Source organism: Tenrec ecaudatus, chromosome 2 (genome assembly GCF_050624435.1).
Source record: "Tenrec ecaudatus isolate mTenEca1 chromosome 2, mTenEca1.hap1, whole genome shotgun sequence".
NCBI classification, from domain to species: domain Eukaryota; kingdom Metazoa; phylum Chordata; class Mammalia; order Afrosoricida; family Tenrecidae; genus Tenrec; species Tenrec ecaudatus.
The window spans coordinates 237,526,717-237,550,879 of record NC_134531.1 but is presented as its reverse complement, the minus strand read 5'-3'; the positions used below and the strand labels follow the sequence as shown (position 1 = coordinate 237,550,879).

Below are 24,163 nucleotides of genomic sequence, written 5' to 3'. Positions count from 1 at the left end.
TTATTGACTTGTAAGAAGGAATCAGTAGAGTTTCTCAGTATATACTTTCACAAGTTCGATTGAAACAAAAAACTAAAATACATTGGCTTATTTTAGCATTGTCTGAGTAAAGGACAGCATAATTTTGTTTTGTTTATGTTGGTTCTTATCTTTGGAAGTAGTAATACTTCTGAATAAAATTTTAAAGTTGTGTTTTTATGGCTTCTATTAAGAGTTTATTTCTATTTATTTGCTTGTTCCCCTGGGTGATATATGCAGATTGTATGAAATACTGGTGCTTTGCCAAACCTGCTGTTTCATTTCGAATTATAATTATGGGCAGTTCTTATATTGAATCCAGGACTGATTGTTTTAAAAGATAGCAATGAATTGCCAGAGTTCAATTAGAAAACCAAAATAGAGGTAGGTGGAAGAAATGAAGTGTTTTAGAAAATAAAGCTTTACTTATAACGTTTTAAAGAGTAATATGTATACTTGAATTAGGCATACCATTATTGGTATCATGACAAGGATGTTATATAAATCCATGCGTTTTTAGGAAGATGATAGACAATGGAAAATACAAAACTCATAAGTCTTATTCATTGTCATTTGTGTAGTATAATCTAGAAAATCCTTAGTTTTAAGAGAAATGTCTTACATTTGATGGGATGTTGCAGTATTGCTTCTACTGACAGTGGCTGCCTGGTCAACTCAGCTTCATGGAGACCGTGTGTGCTTCAGGGAAGAACTGTGCTCAGTAACCCAAAGCCAATCACTGCCATCCACTTGAGGTTTCCAAGATCGGAACTGTGTATTGGAGTAGAAAGCCCAGTCTTTCTCCCACAAAACCGATGGTGGTTTCAAGCTGCTGAGCATGTGGGTCACAGCCCAATGCATAATTACTACACCCCCAGGGATCCTTTAGGGTGTGTGTGTAATGGTTTTATGAAGATATAATATCATAATTCAGTCATATCAAGAAGAGCTGTACATTCATTACCACAATCAATTTTAGAACAATTTCTTTTTACTGGTACCCGTTGTTATTAGCTCCCCATTCCCGGTACCAGCTTCCCTTGCCATACACCTGGAGCCTTTAATCCAGTTACTGTCTCAATAGATTCACCTATCCAGGTTTTCATTATGCAGAATGAATTGGAAAATGGATTATGAAATCCATAACTGGGTAAAAATCTAGCATCTTTTAATTTGATCTTCTACCTGACTCATTTTAATGTTGTTCTGGTTTTAATATTTGTTTCCTTTTCAACTGTGGGTTTCCTCTATTTTATTTTGCTATTGTTGTCAGCTGTTTAGACTCTTTCTTTGTTGTTTTGTATGTTTTTCAAGAGAGATTTTATGGTTGTAATACTTCAGAAACAGATCACCTACCAGACATTTATTTCAAGTGACTCTGGATGCTTTTAAATTCCAAATTCAGTTAGTAGTCAAGTATTTAATTGTTTGTGCCACCCAGTGACTCAATAATGTTGTATTAGATTAATGATATGTTATATGGTAATTGTGGCACTGATTGATTTTTTTTTTTTTTTGGTCCTGAACTTGCCATTTATCTGCCATGCTATTTTGGGTCAATCACTGTATTTACTAAACTACAAAATTACTGTTTATAAAAGAAGGTCCTTCTGAAATTTGAGGTTGCCTCATTTCTCAAAAGTATGTAGTAGCAATATTATGCTTAAAATACTATTATGATTCTAAGTACTTAAAAATTCAGATATTTAATACATTTTCAGTTCATGGTTTTCAAATAGTTTAGAAACCCTGGTGATCCTTATATCTAATTTATTTCCAATATCCGTTCTCTGCTTAATTTATTTCATTATATATAAACCTTTTTGTTAAAAAATCAGATTACAGTGGTAATAACTTTAAGATAGCGAAAAATGTTAGTTCCAATTATATGGAAGGATGCTTCAGAGCACTCTGCCCCCTGTGGCTTTTAATGCCGATGCTTTTTTTTTTTTTACTTCCCAGAGATGATATTATTTTCTGAAGGGCTTTTGTATTCGAATGACATTTTTAAGGTATACTTAATGCATTTTTCCTTCTATCACTCTGTGAGAAATATTATAGTCCCTGCTAGGAAATAGGCAAAATGGATGCTTCTATTCCCAATGCAACATAGGTGGTAGAATACAATTAGGCATAGTAGAAATCTCCCTGATGCCTCTGAGCTTGCAGAGAGGGGGTTTTAACATTCATTTACAACTTCCTGGTATCTTTTCTAATAAAAAAAGAATCTCTCAAATGTGTTTTTATATATGTATGTCAATTTTTCTACCCTTCTTTGAGATGATCTGAGCAATAAAAATAAAATATCACTTTTAAAAACACCATTTATTAATGAGCTATTGCTTGTAAAATAGTTTATAGTTTTATTAAAACTATTTTTCTAAAAAGGTTACCATTTATGCATTTAGATCAATTTTAGTGTGGATTTTTCAGAAACTTGCTTTTGCTTATCTTTTAAAAATATATCATGTACTTTATACATAATCTACTTTGTAATTATGTCTGATAAATTAATCAACTGTTTTCACTGAAATGGAAAAAACTTTTGTAGCTGTAAAGAAATATAGACAGATTAGTGAATTTGGATAGATTGTGGAATACTGTTTTCTAGTAAATGTAAGTTTGAAATGTGTATGTGATATCATAGTGAGTAACATTAACTAAATCCAAGTGACAAAATGAATCAATCTTAAATGAATGCATATCATTCATGTAGTATTGTGAACTACCCTCTTTTCTACTTAAAATCCTCGAAGTCCAGATTTTATATGAAATATATATCTCACACTTAAAATATCCAGTCTAATTTTAACTCATTTCTATTTGCTTTTACTCCATCATCCCAAAATTATTAAATGCTGAAGTGCTTCTTTCCACCTACATAGCCTATACATTTTAGGAAAATTTTTGACCCTTGACTATTTCACCCACATTCTGATATTTCACCAAATCATTTTGGTGTTCATTATATATAAAGGCATCACTACGTTGTTTCTCCCTGTTCTACTCTTACTTCTTGATTCAAATCCGCTTCGTGGTCTAGGGTTTTGCATTAATTTCTTAAGAAGACTCCATGCCATCAACCGTGTCCCCATTTTCCTCATTAAAATCAAAGGTCTTTTTGACACAGATCAGACTACCTCACTCTTCCATGCCAAACTCTCCAATAATGTCTCCCACCATTTCAACACTAACTCAAGAGCTATTGACGCATGAGAAGCACTTATTTACCTGTGCAGGGAATGTGGAAGATAATACTTGGCCAGCTTTCTGGAAGAGATCTATATTCTTATTCCAAAGATAGTTGGCCCAACAGGATGTTCAAAATTTAAGGTGATATCATTGTTATCACATGCAAGTAACTTTTTGCTGAAGATTCTCCAACAATGGTTGCAGAAGTCCATTAACAGGAAGCAGGCAAGATTCAGAAGTGGATGTGGAGCAAAGGCTATCATGACTGCTGTCAGATGAATCTTGGCGGAAAGCAAATAATACCAGAAAGATGTTTATTTGTGTTTTATTAACTGTACCAAGGCATTGGACCGTATGGTTTATAACAAACTATGGATAAACTTGAGAAGAATGGGAATTTCAGAACACTTCATTGTACTCAGGCAGAATTTGTACACAAATAAAGAGGCAGTAGTTTAAACAGAACAAGAGAAAGAATGGCATCAGGGTCAGAGGAAGGCTTATTAACAACTTGTAATATGCTGATGATAAAACCTTGCTTGCTGACACTGAGGAGGCCTTGAAATGCTTGCTGGTAATGATCAAGGATTTCAGCCTCCAATATGTTTTATAACTCAATATAAAGATGACCACAATCCTCACAACTGATGATAAATGAAGAAAAGTTTGAAGTTGGCAAGGATTTTTGCCTTCCTATGCACACAATCAATACTCATGGAAGCAGCAGTAAAGAGAGCAACAGACATGTTGCATTAGGTAAATATACTACACAAAACCTCCTTAGAGTATTGAAAATCAAGGATCTTATTTTGAAGATTAAGTGAATGAATGCCAACTTGCACTGACTCTGTGAGTCAGGAAGCACTCTGCCTGTGAGTTTTAAGACTACCACTCTTTCTGGGACTAGGAAGCCCTGCCTTCCTCCTGCTAAGCAGCTGGTGGGTTCAAGTTGCTTACCTTGAATTAGCAATCATCTAACATATTGAATAGTATGCCAAGGTAAGCACAGTGGAAACTGAGAGTGTGCCAATGATGTGAGCTCTATGATTTCTTAGGCCGTGTGCCTAGAGAAGACTATCTTTATGGCGATTCACAGATGAAAACTGGTACTATGGGTACAGAGGGTGAAGCAATTGGCATGATTGTTTGACACAGAACAAAAGTTTTCATAAAATTGATGATTGGTATATATGTAAAGGAAAACTGCCCAACCAAGAAAAGAAGCATGAGACGAGTGAGAAGGTCTGCGTTAGTAATCTGACAAATTCAGACCAAGCCAAAGGTTTCTCTGGAATCAACTATAAAACCTTGACAGCAATTTTCAAAACACACTCTTTCGCTAGTAACTTACCAGTGTTTCAGAAAAACTACTAAGAAATACTTAAAATAATCATAATAAAACAATATATAGAGTTCTAATATCTGGCTTTCAAAAAAATTAACATACCAACAAAGGTGTAGGAAAAATGGTTCATAGTATAAAGAAGAAAAAAGACTAGCAACTAAACAAAAAATATATAGAAACAGGTACACAGGTGATGTTTACATAAGTAGGGTTTATTACATTTCTGAATAAGCACTGAAGCCTACAAATAGCAAGGAGAGTAGAGAGCAAGTAGATAAAGTGTTTAAAAGAACAAATTAAAATTGTAGTGATTAGAGGTAAAAAAGTAAAAGGTAAAAAAATATTGGATCAGATTAATAGCTGATTAAACCATAAAGAGAAAGTAAGACTAAAGAAGAAAAGATCAGTGAAATAAAAGATAAAACAGAACCTATTCAAATGAAACACAGACAAAAAGAGAGCAAATTGTCGTATGAGTACCCCATGTCATTCCCAAGCTCAGATTGGATCTCTGTAGTCCATTCTACAGAGCAGTGAAGAAAGGCTCTCAAATTATGTTGAAGTTTTTAAAATGTTACATTCTTCCATTACAGAATATTTCATGAGGCCATAAAAATGACTAAAGAAAAAGGTAAATAACTACAGTTAACATTTATTGAACATTTACCATATGGCAGGCATTTTTGTAATGATTTTATCACTTTGTAACCTTCCAGGAAGAAATTGTGTTTTCAACTTAAAAAAATTCATATCATATCTAATTAGTAGTACATTTTTTCCCTGGTTAGGAAATATGTGAAATAATATAAAAACATTTGTTATATATCTAGTACTCATCCTGAATGAATTCATTTACCTCTCACTAAATATGTGTAAATACAATATATACGATTTTGGTGTATTACTCAAGTTGTACTCTAATAACATTGAAAAATTTGTAACATGAAAATCTCAGTGAATTTCAATACTAAAATTTATTGTAATTGAAGTGCAGAAGCATGCTTAAGGTTTTAATTTGTGTTCCTATCTCTCCCACATGTTCTGTAAATTTAAGAAACAAGCTAAAGGAACAGCATTTATCTGGCGTATATTATTTGCAAACTGTATGAAGAAAAGCAAAAACTAATTCTAAAATAAATGCAAGACTGGATAATAAAATAATGAAACCTGATGTATCTATCATCGAACTTCAACAGTTAACACTATTTTGCATTCTAACATTAACATTTTCCATAGTCTAGTTCCAAAAATACTTGTTTATGCTTTATCTTAGAGAGTAAAATGTTATTAAAATATTGAACCAGTTTACCTATGGCTTTCATAAGGTTTTAAAACAACATAATCAGTACTTATTAGTGACTACAAGCATTATTTCAAGAGCTGTGTGGTTTAATTACCTGATATCAGCGTTCGCAAGGTGAGTTCAATTATGCAGTGCAAATCATTACAATACATTTAACCATAAAAATAAATATTGAATAACAAGTATTTTGCAGCATGATTGGCCTCATTTTTCATATCTCTCTTCTGTGTTTCAATTGTGTATGAAGTGAAATTAAATTTTATCTCAAAATTACTGTAGCTGTGTCCTATTGATTAAGATCGAGCCTGTGGAGAAGAACTTGTCATAGGGTTTGTTGGCTGTAATCTTTATTGGAGCAGATTGCCAAATCGTCCTCTAAGAAGCTACAGCTTTAATTTTAATAGCCATCTTTTCAGATCAGCAGCTGAATGCTGGGGTAGTTATATAATCTGTTGCCACTTTGATAGGTAACAGGGGAGGGGTGGGAATAGCCTGTCAATCAGATCTTAGCTCAATGACCTCATTTGAAGGTACTAAAGAGATAAATAACTCACTGGAGGCAGGACAGAGGCTAACTTCCTGGGAGACATTCCAGCTGAGAAGACACATGGAGTTACCCTAGTTCCCTGAGCTGGAGGAGCCAAGTAGAGACCCCTGACAGCATTGATATGATTACACTGCCACTGGATCCACAAGATGTTCCACCCACTGGTCTGTGATCTTCCTACATTCAGCATCATTTCTTGTGCTTCATGATTCTGAGGAGAACTTTATAGATTAGCATAGGACATATGGGCTAATATTGGATTTATGATCTTGATCTGGACTGGAATGAGAAGCTTTCTTAATATTAAATTGCTCTTAGATCTAAAGCTCTTTCTTAAACCTATATGAGTATCTCTGAATTTGTTTCTCTAGTCTATGTGGACTAACACATTATGTTACCTTGGGGGTAAGGTACTAGAGAAACAAATCATGAAGATAGAGAATGGATGTTTGTTTGACCTCTCCCTCATGGTAGGTGTTCTTCTTTGGCTACCCAGAGGTCAGATATGTGCACGCAGTTCACTGGGTTGTTTTCTGGGAAGAATATGGGAAGTGAAGGTTTTTATAATTTTGATTGATTTTAGTTGGTTATTTTCTTTGGCTATTCCTGTTTGAGATGATGAAAATTAATGTTGTTAATGTATATTTTGAGCTCAGGCATAGAAATCACCATTTGAATTTTTCAGAGCTCAGGGGTGAAAATGGCTGACAGAAAGCCTGGCTCTAGCTTGATACTGTCAGAAGACTAATCCCATATTTTGTATCAGTAGAGTAGTTTAGATAGGGATTTAGATAAGCTAAATAAGGAATGATCTTGACTGTTTTAAGAATTGGGTTTAGTATCTGCTTCTACTTCATTTATACTGATTTCTTCTGCTTATTATTGTTGATATAATTGATAGAAATGATTATTGGGAAGAATTAAATTAGAGAGCTTATAAACCCACTTGCTTTGAGACATTAAAATTCAATCTTCAAATGGGTTCAGGACATGCCAAAAAAGAAGTCTCTGAAAAGATAAACCTCACCCAGTGCTTTGGCATACTAAGGATATTTGCATTCCATGAGACCTGCTTAGAGGATTGTTGACAGATGAAGAAAAAAGGAACTCTGGATTTTTTATTTTGCTCTAGTGGTTTTTGTCACAAGCTGGAAAAAATCTGGAACCATGAAGAAAATTCCTCTCTAGGACTGAACATTAAAGGGAGCCTGTGGTAGCCTGAAATGCTTGGTGGTGACCACCTGTATCCACTTGTTGATTGAGAAATGCAACAATAGAGAGACGGGTTGCGGCTGACACTGTGGATCTGGTTATAGAAACTAGAGGAGAAGACGAGAGTGGGTTGATGGGTCTGAAGTATATGACGTAGCCCAAAGGTGCTGGGGTTGTTGAAAATCTGTGATGGGGCCATGGTCTACAGGAAAGTTGACCAATGGACACTGTGGTGAGGCTAAGTGACGTAGCCCTCATTCCGTTGACCAGAAACCAACCAGATGAAGAGAAAAAAATTTCAGCCTGTGAACTCTTGCATATTACTGCAAATTTTATGATTGGATTGTCCTAATTTGACTTTGCTTAGCGATGCCGATTCCACAAGGTTCCAACTGGAATGAAGATTCTTCACATCAATGTATATGATTGCCTCCTCAGAGCACTGGTTTGATGTAAGTGGGCAGTATAGAAATTGGATGCCCAAAATGGGGTGGATAAAGGAATGAAGTCACTGGGTTACAAACTTTCATAGGTGGGGGAACATATTCATAGGAATAAAGGATTAAGGTGTGGGTGTTACTTAACTGCAACTGTTAGGAATAGATAATTGTTATGTTGTTCATTTAGAGAATATTGTTTAAATGAGACTTGGGCACATATTAAATTATATGCATTTTAGTTTTAACCTATTAGGTACAGATATGATTAAAATTGTTCTTTGAAAATTCTATATTGCTAAAGAGTTGTATGAAAGCGTCAAAATGAAAAGGGGTGGACTGTGGTAGTTATATAAACTGTTGTCAATTTGAGAGGACTAGTTTGTCAATCAAATCCTTGCTTGTTGACCTCATTTGGAGGCCCTAAGGATATAAAGAGCTCACTGGAGGCAGAATGCAGGCTGACTCCCTAGGACATATTCCAGCTGAGAAGACACATGGAGTTACCCTTAGTTCCCTGAGCTGGAAGAGCCAAGTAGAGACCCCTGACAGCGCAGAAAAGCTTACACTGCCACTGGATCCATAAGATTTTCCACCCACTGTCCTGTGATCTTCCAGAATTTGGCATCATTTCATGTGTTTCATGAATCTGAAGAAGACTTTATAGGTTGGTATTGGACATATGGGCTAGTATAAGACTTATGGACTTGATCTGGACTGGGATGTTTTCTCAATCTCCAATTGCCCTTATATATAAAGATCTTTCTTATGCACATATGGATGTCTCTCTGGATTTGTTTCTCTTGTCAAATCAGATAACACAAATTGCTAAACTTAATGTTTAGATCTGAGCATTTTGAAAAATAAATGCTTCTTTTTACTTTTCCTCTTTTCTATTATAGAGGGTGTAAAGAAATATTACCAATACAAAAATGGCAGCAAACTTTCTATTATCCCAGGTTGTTAAGCATTGAGAAGAAAAGCTATATTTTACATGAATTGATAGCCCAAATCAATGAGATTTTGATAAGCCCAGGCTTTCTGATTTAGTCCCACACTTTTGGCCAGAATTTATATCTAATATGATTACTTATAATCTTAAACTAAAGTTTTCATTGTATTATCTTATAATTTAATTAAAATTTCACACACACACGAATATCTTATAGGACAGAATAGCCAATACTAATGTCAAAATAATAATCAAACTTCAATAATTTTCCTTTTATTCTAATTCATTCCTTACAGTTATGGTCACAATAAAAATTAAGGAAGAGTATTAAAATAGTATAATCACTAGGTTTCTTGTGCTAACCTGGCAAATAGCAGCATGTGGGATAAACGCTGGTCACAGTTTGATTGGAGGGCAAAGGCTCTGCAAGGCCTGATCGGACCAGTATGCTGCTGATTTAGTAAATTCTCTGCCTCAACCTCTGAGCTACACTACCTGTGGATGAAGCCAATTCATGCATTGGGTCACTAGAACTTGACGTTCCTTTGAGACCTGCTTCACAACACTGCTGGTGCATACATAACTTGAGCTTGAGGCTGGTGGATCCTATCACCTTGTATTGCTTGAGTTCTATATCCCATCCGGGCCTGCTTCACTAAGCTCCTGAGCTACTCAATGTTGCTGACCTGCTCTGCTGTTTTCTGCCTGTGGGCAGAATTTGTCGGCTTTGCCCAAGGGAGGACTCTGCTGTCTGCTTCCTTTCCCGTGGACTCAGCAGTCCACATGAGTTAAAGAACTTCCAGTATATGAACTGTTCCATGAATGTGAGTTGAACTGAGCCCTCTGTACTGCTGTGTGGACTAATTAGCTGTTATATTCTTCTTGTTGTATAAATCTATTAATATTTATATATAAAATCATAAATTTCCTGGTTTTGTTTCTCTAGAGAAGCCTTCATAACACATATAGTAATGGAATAAAGAGTAATAAAATATAGACATGTGGTCACTTTATATGAGTTTGACATACATATGTGATATATAAAGCATACTTACAACAATTCTAAAAAATTAAAAACTTTGAGTTGTTTCACACACACATATATAAAAAGTACAAATGTGCTTTATACAACTGATTTATGTATGGATTGTGATAAGAGTTATATGAGCCCCCAACTAAATGATTAAAAATAAAAAGTCACTGACTAGACTTTGACACTAAAATCTTTGAATTTAATCAGGAAAAGTAATTAAGGCCAACTTCAAGGTGAACGAGACTTCAACTATTTACAAATTTCATAATTTAGTAAATATCTAGGTTTTATTATCATTATGGAAAAATAAATGTAACTTATGATTTAGTAATGATCCATTCATATTTCAAATGTTTTAACATGTATTACCAGTCATTTTGCTTTCCTGTTACAGAGTTTTTGTTTGGTTTCTATTTGTATGTCCTGATTATAGTTTTCTACCCTACTATGTACCATTTACACACACATATCATGAACAAGAGTTATTATACATAAGTGGTATGCAATCCATGTGGGGAAAAACATTTAGTAACAAAAAGGTATATTGTTAACTGAGGATTTGATGTGAAGATTATTTCTTCTTGATTTAGGATATATGAAGAATACCCATGGAAGCTGAAATGTATTATTACATAAAACCCATTTTTATCATTTAATCTAGATAGAAGGATTGGTTTTTGCCAATTCATGTTTTAAGTCCATATGTGATTCTTTTTAATATGAACTCATTTTACCTACCTTGCAATGCTATGAAATCTATATTTCTATTATATCCATTATTTCACTGCCCACTGTCATCAGGTCAATTTTGATATATTGCAACTCACTATACAGGGTAGCACATCCCCTGTGGGTTTCTAAGGCTGATCTTTACATGAGCATTTTCTTATCCAAAGATGTTGGTGAGTTTGAACTGCTGACACTGTGGTGAGCCGTCCAATGCATAACTCATTATGCCACCAGGGAAACTGAGTTTGATTAAGTATCTCCCAAAGTCACAGAGCTGGTAATCAGCACAACCTGGATGTAAACCAGTCGAGGGCATAGTTCTGCAGTGTTTAGTTTCCACTACTACATTATATTTTGTTTTGTTTTATTCTTAAAGCAGTCAGCATACCTAGGCAACATAAAATATTCATAGCACATTCTAAACACCAGCATTTTGTCTATTGTCATTTGGAATACACATAGTTAAATACTTTATATAAAATTTTCTAGAAAAAAATCAGTTCTACTTTTAATTTTATACAACTCTAAATCCTTTTCCAAATACTAATGTAATATCTGTTTTTATAGATTTACCTATTAGGTAAATTCTCTACAAATGGAATAATTATATATGTAGTTTTGTAACTCACATCTTTAAGCATGTTTCCAAGGTGCATCCTGTTACAGCAGATGTCAGTCATTCTGTTTCCTTTTCTTCCTTCCTTCCCCATTTCTCTCATTGCCAAATTGCACTCATTTTGTATATACCAATTACTGTATAATTCTGACTTTCAACAACCCTGTATTCAGTTGCCATGGTTGTAAATCTTTAAGGCTACATACAGTCTTGCCTCTGTCCTGCAAAGTTACTAGTGCGCTTGAACTTTTTTTTTTACCATGTATTTAACTATGGGTACTGTACTTGATTTATTCAGCAATCAGTTGATAGATTATGGATTGTTTCTACTCTGTGTTTATTTGTTCTAATAACATCTGTGTAAAAGTTGTTTGTGCACATGCATTTTCATTTCTGTTGGGAAAGGTCAAGAAGTGAAATTACTGACTTACGTGATAACTTGTGCTGAACCTTCAAATTCACTCTTTTTCAAAATCACGTCATCATTATCCCACCATCAATGCTGGAGAATTTTGATTTTTCCAGTACTTGTTATGTGACCTTTGTCCATTTTTTTAGGGGATGTGAATTGGTATTCCGTTGGCATGTCCCTGATCACTGATGATGTTGAGCACTTTTTCATGAGTTTATTAACAGACCCAAGAGAATGCAGAAATCATCAAACAATTTAATAATATCATATGCAATTAAACTTTTGCTGAGTAGTAAAGAACAATGATCTGTGCAGTCAAGAGGGGCCATATGCCTAGAATGGTTTTAAGCTTGCTTTTCTGTGCTCCTCTCATCTTGTAATTCTTCAGAACTTCTCAGTTGGGGCTCTCACTTGTGTTTAGCATTGCATGTGGCATATTAGGCAGACAGTACTATGTGTGGTTTATTATAAGGACGAATCCTTCCTATTTCAGTTTTAGAGCCTTGGGGGACTACCATCTGCATGGTGTGCAGTTGGAAGCCACCAGGAGCTCAACAGGAAGGAAACTGGGCTTTCTACTCCCTTTAACAGATACCGCCTCAGAAACCTGCAGGGGCTCACTGAGGCAACATTGAGTCAATGGCAGTGAAGCACAATTCAGTTTATAAATAAATACCTATAGTTGATAATCCTTATTTTTGTACATTGTAGTGGACTTCCTCCCTAGATTTTATCTATCATATATATTCCAGTAGAGTCTTGGTTTAGTATGTTACATCAAGTTGGAATCAACACCATGATAGTGAGGTTTTAGTATGTACTACATATTATAAATATTCATTTCTTCCCTACCCCATAATGCATGAAAGACTAAGGACCGTTTCCTTTCTTATAACTCCAAGACTCAGTATAATGTGTAATAGATAGCCAGGTTACTAGATGTAATCAAAACTCATGATTTAGGTCTATGTGTTGAACCTTATCAGAGAGAAGTGCACGGCATTAGCTACCTGCACAAGCATCAACTATCATCTATAAACTGCCAGTCTTGGACCACTTATTCAGTGTGTCTTTCAGCTTTTCTATATCTCAATCTGCACTTGGAATGTACAACTTCTCCTGACTACTGATCAGTCCTAATTCACTCACACCAAAAATGACACTGGTATTACTGCATAGTAGGATTCAGAGTATGTTTATACAGTTAAAAATAATATTAGTCTCAGGCACTAAATGTTAATGTTCATACACATAGAAAATAGTTTTGCCTTTTGTTTGTTTGGTGTTTGCTTAGCACCATATTCCCTGTGCCTGGTTGCTTGTTAAAAAAGTAGCCGATGTCCCAAGTTTTTTCTTCAAAACCATTTTATTGTGAGTTGATGCAGATATTATATCATTCCATACTTCAGTCACATCAAACAATATTGTACAATTATTATCTTGATCAACTTAAAACATTCTTTTCCTTTTTGAGTTTCTTGACATCAGCTCCCTTTTACTAGCCCATCTCCCAACCTGCCGCCACCACCACTATCCCTCTCAATGACCGCTTAATGACATAGCACATCTGAGATAATCCCCAATATGAGCAAACCAAAAATAAGAAACATTGAAAACCACGTCAGGCCTAACATGCTTCAGATAGGGCAATGCACTGACAAGGTGTAGCCATTCCAGTCAGGTTTCTTATTTTGATCTATAGTCATCGATCCAATGAATTGTATTTGGTAACCACTTTGCTCCCATCCCTCTCTTATGCATAGAAGAAATCACCAGAAGCTTCGTTCTTATGTTGATCCCACAATTGTATCTTTGGTTCTCACTGTCATCCATAGCCTTCTGCAAACCAGATGATCACAATTTAGCCTCGCATTCTATTCCCTCCTTTGACTTTGAATGATATAATTTACAATCCTCAGCAATTGCTCATGCTTCTTCCATGTGTACTTAGTTCAATATCTCAATTTTTAAAATAGTGATGATAGCACTTCTAACTTCATGATGTAATTTGTGAAGATTAAATAAATTAATAAACACTAAGAAGTTTGATATCTGCCAGTGCTATTTATTATCTATTATATTCAATTATTACTATATTTAATTCCTACTTCTTCAATAAACAATCAACTAGATCTATTATTAAAAATCAATTAGACCCAGTGAAGAGGCTACCTAAATTAAGAAGTTTCATTACACATAATATATTTTATTATATCCATTTGCTCTGCTAAGAGGAAGGACAATCATAGAAAAGTTCAATTCATGAAATAAAAATAGGAAGAAAACAAGGAAACTGGTGTAAAGCCCTGAGGAAAGCAAATCAATGGTAGAGAAAACAGACAAGAAAGAAAGGGAATATTTCTGTTTAAACTTCAAATTCTGCAATGGAAGAAAATGGCCACAGTGATGTAATAATAACCTAATTTTGCGAGGTTAGTTTGGATACAGTGCCCTAGGTGGCACACCCATTTGCAACTGGTAGTTGTTTTAGGCACCTCAAACCAGCTTCTGAACGCGCTCACTGCAAGCACAGGAGCATACGCCTGGTGATCTGTTTCCATGAAGAGTACCGCCAGTCAACGAAAGCAATTTTCATGGTGTGACCGTGAGTTTGGAATATATAAACAAGGATCTCTAGAGCTTTTCTCTCGTTTTTCTTACCTATTTAACGCTTATGATATGCCTCTAACCCTAAGTGTCTGAGCTATAATTTACATTTGAAAGAGATATGATGTCATTAAGAATAATACACATTTACAAAAGGAGTGAAAAAGTATGCACAGATATTTACATGTTTGCATTTGGTTAGAGTCCTGAATGAGTTCTCTACTTCCTTCTTCAATATCAGGAGCGTCGCTGTGCTTTTCAAAGGTGTCCAGGTAATGCCATGCCTTACATGTTTCAAACCCACCATCTGCTTTACTGGAAGAAAGGTGGGGCTTTCTGTTCTCATACGTGGAAAAACACAAGGACAGACCTACTCTGTCCTACTGGCTCGACAGGAGTCTTAATTGACTTGATGACTGTGGCTTTGGGTTAATGGGTTGCTGTGCTTTCCACTCTTCAACACACTTGCCATCACTTCTCTCTGCTCTTTCATATGCCTATTAGGCCCTTTGCCTGGAATTCTCCCCCAAGATATCATCCCTCTTTCAGCATTATACTTCTGGAGTTTTCACAAAACTTCTCTGTGATCTCCCCCCCTTTTAAAATATGTTTGAAATTAACTTGAATGCCTTTAAAGAATTCAAGTCCACGTCAGTTTCTACTTTTCTTCTTCTTTTATCCGCTCAGTCCAGTATTTAGATCTGAGGATAGGGAATCTGAAGGGTTTATTATTGTTGGAACAATAATAATTTAATTTATTTATACATTTTATGTGTTCTCTCCCCAGCCTCACTTGCCCATTTTCCCCCTCGCTCTTTTCCTGCTCCAGTACCTGGCTTCTTAGCCATCAGTCTTGTCTATGGGTGTATAAACCTTATTTCTTTGTTTTCCTTATACCGATGGTGATAGTAAATGTTTATACTTGTAAAATTGACTGAGTTTGCTTATCAAAATGCTCTCCAGTGTTTTCTGTCTTGTGGGGTTTTAAAAAGTTACCATTGTTTTTTATTGATGCATAAAATTCCATGGTATGATTGCACCAGAGCTCATTTATCCATTCCTCTAAAGTTGGGGTTTTTGGTGGTTTCCATATTTTTGCTATCAAGAAAACTGCTACAATAAATACAGGTGTATACAAATCTGTTCATGACATATTCTCTGTCATCTTTTGTTAGCCCCGCATCCCCATTTGCTCATTTTCAGAAAGAAATGGTGATATGCTCACATGATACATTTATAGTATATTTGTATAATATTTTGAAATTAAATTGGTGAGCTTTCTTAAATATCAATTGCTATAATAATATAAAGTAATCTACTTTAGCTCTGTAGTATTTTGCTGTTTATTATAACATAAGTGGAAAGTAAATAATTGGGTGATGAAGTGACATCACCTCCAATTCTTCTCCAAAGGGAAAAGTGGCCCATGATTAAAACTATCAGGGCCACTAGTCCAAAGATGAAGTAACAAAGATTATGCTGGTCACCTCAGAGGAACTGTACGCTACATTTAGAGCTTAAATGTGGCAGTAATGTTTCAACAGATAAAATCACATTAAAATATGTCACCATGATTGTTTTGAGTGTTAATGTTTCAAAAAATAAAATTTCCAACAAAATTGTATAATGAAGCCATATATTTATTACATGGATATTTTAATAAAGTGTTCTAAAATTAGTAAAGATATTTTCCTCCAAATAATCATGTTTTGAAGCTATGTACATAGGGGTCAAATGAGAAGTTTTAAAACCGACCTTCTAGATAGGTAAATTATATAACACCAAATCAAATTTCAGAGAGTACATTTTTATAGAGGATCAGAATAATGAAGTACAGACCCTTTTCTTTCTAATCATCTTATTTAATGCATTGGTAGAACCTGGAAACTTAAGGCAGGCAGCTAATATGCCCATTAACCTGCCTCAATCAAATATCAAGTGTTTGAAATGAATCTTCAGTAGGTGTTGAATCAAAGCCAAGATATCAATGACTTTCCTTTCAGACATGTGTAAGGTCTTTTGTAACAAAAAGAGAGAGCTGTCCTTTAGAAAGTCAGACTTTGGAAGGACCCGCTGGCATGATCAGCAGAGGAGCCAAAGCTGACCGTCTCTGACATCCCTATTGCCATGAGGCAGGGGCCATACCTGCTTTCATCATCCTTTACCTGTGCTGATACCAGCCTTTTCTCACACACCTCTCTACATCTACGCTGGGTTCCATAATTCATTAATGTGGCCACACAGGACTCCTAGAGAAAGCATACGGGTAAGATGGTTAACAAGTCATCACTAGTCAAAATCAGTACATAGTAAAAATAGAATGATTGATCTGTGGTCTTCAGTGTCTCGGCAGCATGTTAGGACAGTGATTGCTCCACAGGAACATTTCTCCTCAGCCAGCAGCCAAGTACTTTTTCAAGTGGTCCTTTGGTTTCTTGCTCTCTGAAGCAGAGGTCAATCTACTTCTTGCTCCGTCTCATTGCCCCATAATCGATGGCCAGTTGAGAAGAAGATACCCATAGCCAGTCTCTGCATTGCTTCTTTGAGTCTCTGTGCCACAGTCTTACAGTCTTTGGTGCAGCTGGTCTCTGCAGCCTCTGCCGCCTCTGCCACTGTAGACCGATATCTGTGACATGTGCTTTGAATAGTCTGTGGACTTCTCTCTGTGTCCCAGAGAGCTCTGTACACAGAGGAGGCTTAGATGGAGATGGCGTGTTTGTATTTTAGTTGGCTATACTCCCCATGGAAAATGAAGGTGACTCTTTGAGGTCTACCCTCTAGTGAAGTAATCTTAAAGATATCCCATGGAAACAAAGGATATGTCATCCCCGATTAATGTCAACACTAAATTCACCTTAATTCTATAACAGAGAACTCACTCCTAAATGGGACCATAGCCACAAGAATAAAATCTAGAATGACCTAAGGTCTTATGCATGGAAGGCCCTTATTAATTGACTATATCTCACCACTTTTATATTATAGTGTCTTTCAGTTGAATGTATATTTTACATATTTACAAAGCATATGAAAAGATTTAAAATTTTCAGTTGGATCACTAACTTCCAAAAGTTTCAGTTCTTTCCAAATTGTCTATTATAATTTCAAATATGTTGCAAGTACTTTTTAAAGTACTAATATTATGCTAATTTTATATAACCAACTGTTTTCTAACAGTCAAACTATATAACAGTTTACAATACATAATAAAAAAGAATCTGCTACAATCAAGAGAAGACAATCATGATCTTATAGTTTACTCTGCAATATTGTAAAATAACAACAAGTTTCCTTATGATAGCATCAGTGTATGAATTCTTAATCAGACATCTTGTTGTCTCCCTCTAATGATGCAAGATGGGATACTAGGGTGATGTCCACTGTTTGCTCTGGAGTTCTAGTTGAATGGTTGGTGGTTCTGACCTGCTTAGTAGTGCCTTGGAAGAAAATTTGGTTATAAGTATATACAAAGATTACAGCCAATGAAACATCATGTAAACACTGTGCAATAAAACGCTATGTAAATACTCTGCAAAGCATGAAGTTGCCATGATTCCGAATGAACTAAACACCACTAAAATTAATAGATGAATAATGACATTTCCTTACACAACTCACACAACTTTAATGTAACATATTGTTGTTGTTAGAAGTAACCAACTCAATTCCAACATAGAGCAAACCTATGCAGCCCAGAAAGGAACACCACCGGTCCTTTGCCACCTCACGTGTGTCGTTAGGTCTGAGCCCATTGTGCAGTCGCTGTGTCAGTCCATCTACTGGAGGGCTTTCCTCTTTTGAGCTGCCCACCGCTTGACCAAGCATGATGGCTTTCTCTATGGTGTGGTTTCTCCTGACAACATACCCGAAGCATGTAAGACACAGTATTGCTATCTTTCTCTCTAAGGTACACTCTGGCCTTACTTCTTCCAAGACTGATATGTTTGTCCTTTTGTTAGCCCACAGAGCTTTAAATCTTCTTCTCCAGCACCGCACTCCAAATGCAGTGATTATTCTTTGGTCTTCCTTATTCACTGTCCAACTTTCACATGCAGATGAGGCGATAGAAAATACCATGGAGTGAGTCAGGCACACCATCCTGAAGGTGACACCCTTGCATCTCATTGTTGTAAAGAAGCCTTGTGCAGCAGATTTACTTATTGCGATGCATATGCTGATCTCTGGACTGTTGCTTCCATGGATATTGATGGTGCATGCAAGGAATGCAAAATTGTTGAGTGCTTCACACTTTTCTCCATTTATCATGCTGTTATCTACTGATCCAGTTGTAATGATTCTGGTCTTCTTCACATTGAGTTGAAAGTCAAACTGAAGGCTACAGTACTTTTTATTTAGTTATATTATTTTTTAAAATGTGTATAACATGTCATTCCACAGTTTAATCTTGTCAAGTAGGATTGTACAACTGTATCCACAAACAGTTTCCAAACATTCATTTTCTATGTGGACTACTTGACGTTGTCTTCCCTTCAACCCATCTCCAACAATGTATCCCCTCCCCAAATACCTTTAATTGCTGTATCTCTAAGTTCATTAATCCTGGGTTTCATATATCAAAAAATGGAAAAACATCTAAGACAACTTAAAGAGGGTGACCTCCAAAGACATTATACCTCTGAGATGTACCCTCATTTGGACAAACAAGAAAATACAGAAAAATTTGGAAACCATATCAGGAGGCTACAAATGATCTTCAATAGCACATGCTTCAAGGCCTCCTCACTTTCAGCAAGCAAGGTTAAATCTTCTGCATATTACTGGTTCTCAGAAACTCTTCCTCCAATCTTGATGTCATGTTCTTCTTCATATAATCTAGCAGCTCTGAGTATTGTGTCAGGTTGTATGAGGTTGAAGACACTGACCATATAGCCCTGACACCAACTTTCCTTCTTTAAAAATATGCAGCATGCACTTGTCTGTTCACACACTGCCTCTTGTCTCTTGCACAAGATCAGCATGAGTCCAGTGAGGGGTTCTTGGACTCTCATTTGTCTCAAGGTTCTCCATGGTTTGCTTTTTTTAATGATTGATACCGTCATATGCCTTTGTATAGTCAATGAAACACAAGTATATTTATTTCTGGTATGCTATTCTTTCATCCAAGGGCTATCTGCCATCAACAATGATATTCCTTGTTCCATATTCTCTTTTGAATTTCTGGCAGCTCCAAGTCAATGAACTGCTACAATCATTGATGGATGATCTTTAGCAAAATTTCATTTGCATGTGACATTAATGACATTGTTTCAGAATTTGAGTATTTTGTTGGATCAGCTTTCTTTGGAATTTCTATAAATATGGATATCTTCCAGTCAGTTAGTCAAGTACCTGTCTTCCAATTTTCCTGACTTAAATGAGTAAGTTCTCCCAGTGTTTTATCGTCTTATTGAAACATTTCCAATGGCATGTCATAAATTCTTGGGGCCCTGGTGTTTTGGTTAATACCTTTAGTATAACTAAAACTTCTTACTTCATGACCATTGGATTCTCTTGATATAATACCTCCAAAAAGAGTGGAATTCTTTTTGGTACAGTGACTCTGTGTTTTATTTCTACAGTCTTCTTATGCTGCTTGCATCAATTTGATATAGTGCCCATAGAATCATTTAATATTGAAACTCATGTCTTGCGTTTCTCTTTAGTTATTTTAGTTTAAGATATTCTGAGCATGCTTACTTGGTTGTCTAATTCTAAGTATGTACAGATTTCATTCTACTATTTGACTTTGTCTTCTCAAGCAGCCCTTTGAAGTTTTCTATTTAGCTCCTTGACTTCATCCTATCTTCCATTTACTTTAGCTACTCTAGATCCAGAGCAACTTTCAGAGTCTTTTCTTAAATCCACTTGGATTTCTTTCTTTCCTAGATTTTTAATGATTATTTGCTTTCTTCATGAATGATGGCCTTGTCCTCCCATAGCTCAGGTTTTATCTCATTAGCATTCAATGCATAAAATATATTTGTTCTCAAAATTCAGTTGGGATAGACTCAAAGTTATATTTTGGCTTTTGTGAGCTTGTTTTATTTTTTTCAGCTTGAAATTTAACCTAAGTATGAGAAACTAATTGTCCCACAGACCCTTGTCTGGGTTTAGCTGCTGATATTGACCTTCTCCATTGTCATTCAATTTCAAGATGCTGCCTGTGATTGAATTAAGCTATACTCCTTCAGGAAAACACAATCAATACAACTATTGTTCAAATGTATGCTTCAACTTGTGCAAGTCTGGGTACTTTAGAGAAACAAATACACAGAAACGCATAAGTATAAGAGATAGTTTTATAGAAAGAGTAAGTGCACATCAAGAAAACATCCCAACCCAGTGCTGTCCAAGCCCACAAGCCCATCATTAGCCCAAATGTCCGACACCAATCCACAAAGACCTCCTACATCTCACAAAACACACGCAATGACGTCGACTGCAGGAGGAAAGCCGAATCAGTGAATGTATAAGCATCTCAGCACTGGCAGGGGTCTCCACATGGCTTCTCCATCACTTAGGGTTGCATCAGAGTAGGTCCATGCGGCTTCTCCTCAGGGATGTCTTGCAGGAAGTGAACATTGCCAGCTGAAGGAGAGAACTGGCTAAGGCAGCTGCACCCTGGTCTAATCATCAGAAAGCAAGAGACCTGAGAACTAGAAAGGCGAGGCTCACCGGGCCATTTATCTCTCAGACCTTCAATTAATCCCACATGTGTTATTGCCCAGGTGGGCACAATAAATATTAACTGTCTCAAACCACTGAAGCTAGTGATGAAGAAATTGAAGAAATCTACTAGTAATGTCTTTAGACTTAATGCATTGAACACTAATGACATAAAACCTAGCTGTGTAGGACATCAAGACTATAATCCGTGAAGAAACAAAATGATCATTTAAAAGACAAGAGGTACCATAGTTTCATGAAATTGTTAGGACAACTAAACATGTGCTTTTAGAACAAAAATCTTTTAGCTTTCCCAGAAATAATATTTGCCGCTGCAGTAATTTTTACTAAACCACCATAAATATATACATTTAATAACATTTGTATTAAAGTATTATAGATGTCTCTTTCTTTTTGTAGCCATAGTCAGCCTAGATGTGGAAATGTTCCCTCTCAGACACAGAGCAGCCTGTCAATAGCCTTTACACTTAGCAGCACACACTGAGACGGTGCATAGGAGAGGCATTCAGCAGATAGTTCTGCAGAAACATTTGCTTAAAACGAAAATAATAATAATAATAATAATAATATTAAACAAGATGATAGACTGAGAATCTTCAGCATTCTAAAAGTAAAGGAAGCAAAGAGACAGAAGGAAGGAAGGGGGATCTCTTCACAAGCAGAATAAACAAGGAAAGAGAGAGCAGGAGAGGAGAATGGAAGAAAGGTTGTTACACAAACTGATCAATGCAGAGCACATGGTGTATCATGGTCAAGGAAAATAATTGGTATTATTCATTCAGAGAGAAAACACTAGGAAAGAACAGATTAAGTTTTGTGCTAGGGTTGTGTGTATCTTGTAACTATGTCCTAGAAGTCAATTATTCGGTTATGAACCTCCAGGGGAAAAAAAGCGTGATTAAAAATCACCAACTTCAATGTGGCTGGGTATGATGCTGTCCACGTGGAGTATATTGACTGAAAACAGAACAGTGTCAAATTGAGGTCCTTAGGGGAGTAATAAGGGACACTACAGACAGAGAATCTGTGAGAGAGGCTAAGATCCCCAGGAGGGTAAAGATGGAAGGAAAACCAGGAGAGTTGAACTATCAGGGAAGCCAAGGGAAATCAGTACAAAAAAGAAGGAATGAAATTAAAAAGTGGCAAATTCTTATAAAGATGTATTGAGGTTCCTAAAATTAGCAGTCCTCATACAATGTATTGGATACCTTGCTTGTTCCCTCTGATTTTCACTTCTGTGAATCATTCTTTTTTAATTTATTTTCTCTTAATCAATGGAATGTGTCTAGTAATTGAACATACAGAATTTTGGCAGAAGATATTTTCCATCCCCTTGGAAATGTTTCCTAAATATCATTTTAGTAATCCTTGGGTGTTAGTGTAGTCTGATTTCAGCATAGAAATTATTATCTATGATACAATAATGCATTTCTAGTGAATTATTGTTAAATTTTAAAGTAAACATTTTCTTATAATAGATCACTTAAATGTCTAGGTGAAATTGTATAGCAACTACATTGCTTATGTGAATCTTTAAAAAATATCAAAAGGGTAATCCTACTGTGTTCTAATCCACATTATGTATGGGAAAAAAGTTGAAAATTTTTGCATAAATTTAAGGAAAACAATTAGATAATTAAAAAGGAAAACTGAGTTTTATTATGTTTTTAATATGAATAAACATTTAAATGACTATGAAGTTCAGTTATATAAATTTAACAATTTTGTTTTTCTGTAATAACAGGTTTTATAAATGTTTGACATCAAATATTTTAGCAAGCACTGAAACCGACTATGCTTGCATGTTTCAATATCCACTCAATGAAGGAATTTGTGTGATTTTAAACGCCACAAGTCCAGGCGTACTAATTATATTGCATATGAGATTTCCACTAGTAGTCTGTTTTACGTTATTGGTTTATGTGCAATTTCTTGATTTATGTTAATATGTTTGGAGTGAGTAATTAATCAATCCCACATTATTCCTGAAAATGACTTAATTTGTTCTAAAGATATAATTAATGATAAACACAGTATGCTTAAAATGCAAATCATGCTTACAAGCAATACTGGTGAATTCATTAGAAAATGAAGATCTTAAAAGTCTCTTAAAGTCTTTATTTTACATCTTGGTGCTATTTATTTTTTCTAGATGTTGAATAATGAATCTAAATTGCAGGAGTAGTCCTATCATTGATAGCCTTTAATTAATGTTGAGCAAGAATTGCTGTTGTGTTCTTATGTCTGTAAGTCACCTAACTGGAAGCCAACAAGATTTGTCAAAGAAGAGCATGCAAGTTTTTCATGAAGGAAATAGTCTACTAAATAAAATGGTGAACTAAAAATGTTTTAAAGTTTTTCTACATGTCAGTTTTATTGTAAGTCTCATATAATACTAATCAGGATATAAAGTTAATAACAAAAATAGTGTTTCAGAAATATGGAAACGCTACTTTTGAGTATTTACTTTTGATTTTTAATGCAGGTAAGAGTTTATTTCATTTACTGAACATTTGAGAAGGATGATGTGTTTGGTCATGTTTTTTCACAAATCAAGTATGAAATCTTTCTTTTTCCTGAATCGATGTAACAGAGCCCTGATGGGCGTATTGAAGTCAAAGGCCAGCATGGAAGCTCATCATTGCACATCAGAGATGTGAAGTTGTCAGATTCGGGGAGATATGACTGTGAAGCGGCAAGCAGAATTGGAGGGCACCAAAAAAGCATGTACCTTGACATTGAATGTAAGTTATTTTCATTTTATATGTTGACCAAAATAGTTTATTTTCTGCTTTGAACAATATGAATTTATGTAGGATAATCAAAATATATATAAAATTCATGTTTCAATATTTAATGCATAACCTTAAAACTTTCAAATCCATTAGAGACACCTAGTGGATAGTAAGGGATATGTACGGCGCTACAAGCTGTTATTGCTTATTATAAAAATTGTTATTTTTTTCTTTAGCAATATTTACCTAAAATACATCTTCTTCTGAACTACATTAATTATCAATAATTACTCAATGCCTTTTTAGGTTTTACCCTGGTGTTATTCTCATGTTTATTA

At 35.4% G+C, this 24,163-nt stretch overlaps 1 protein-coding gene across 2 annotated transcripts in view; it reads left to right on the top strand.

Moving 5' to 3' along the window:
* The window catches only part of NCAM2 (neural cell adhesion molecule 2), a 595,057-nt gene that overhangs the window by 403,606 nt on the left and 167,288 nt on the right, over window positions 1-24,163 (top strand). For both annotated transcript variants that reach the window (XM_075542416.1, XM_075542417.1), the window contains exon 9: window positions 23,684-23,834. In XM_075542416.1, coding sequence (XP_075398531.1) covers window positions 23,684-23,834 — 151 coding nt within the window. The remainder of the gene's footprint in view (window positions 1-23,683; window positions 23,835-24,163) is intronic.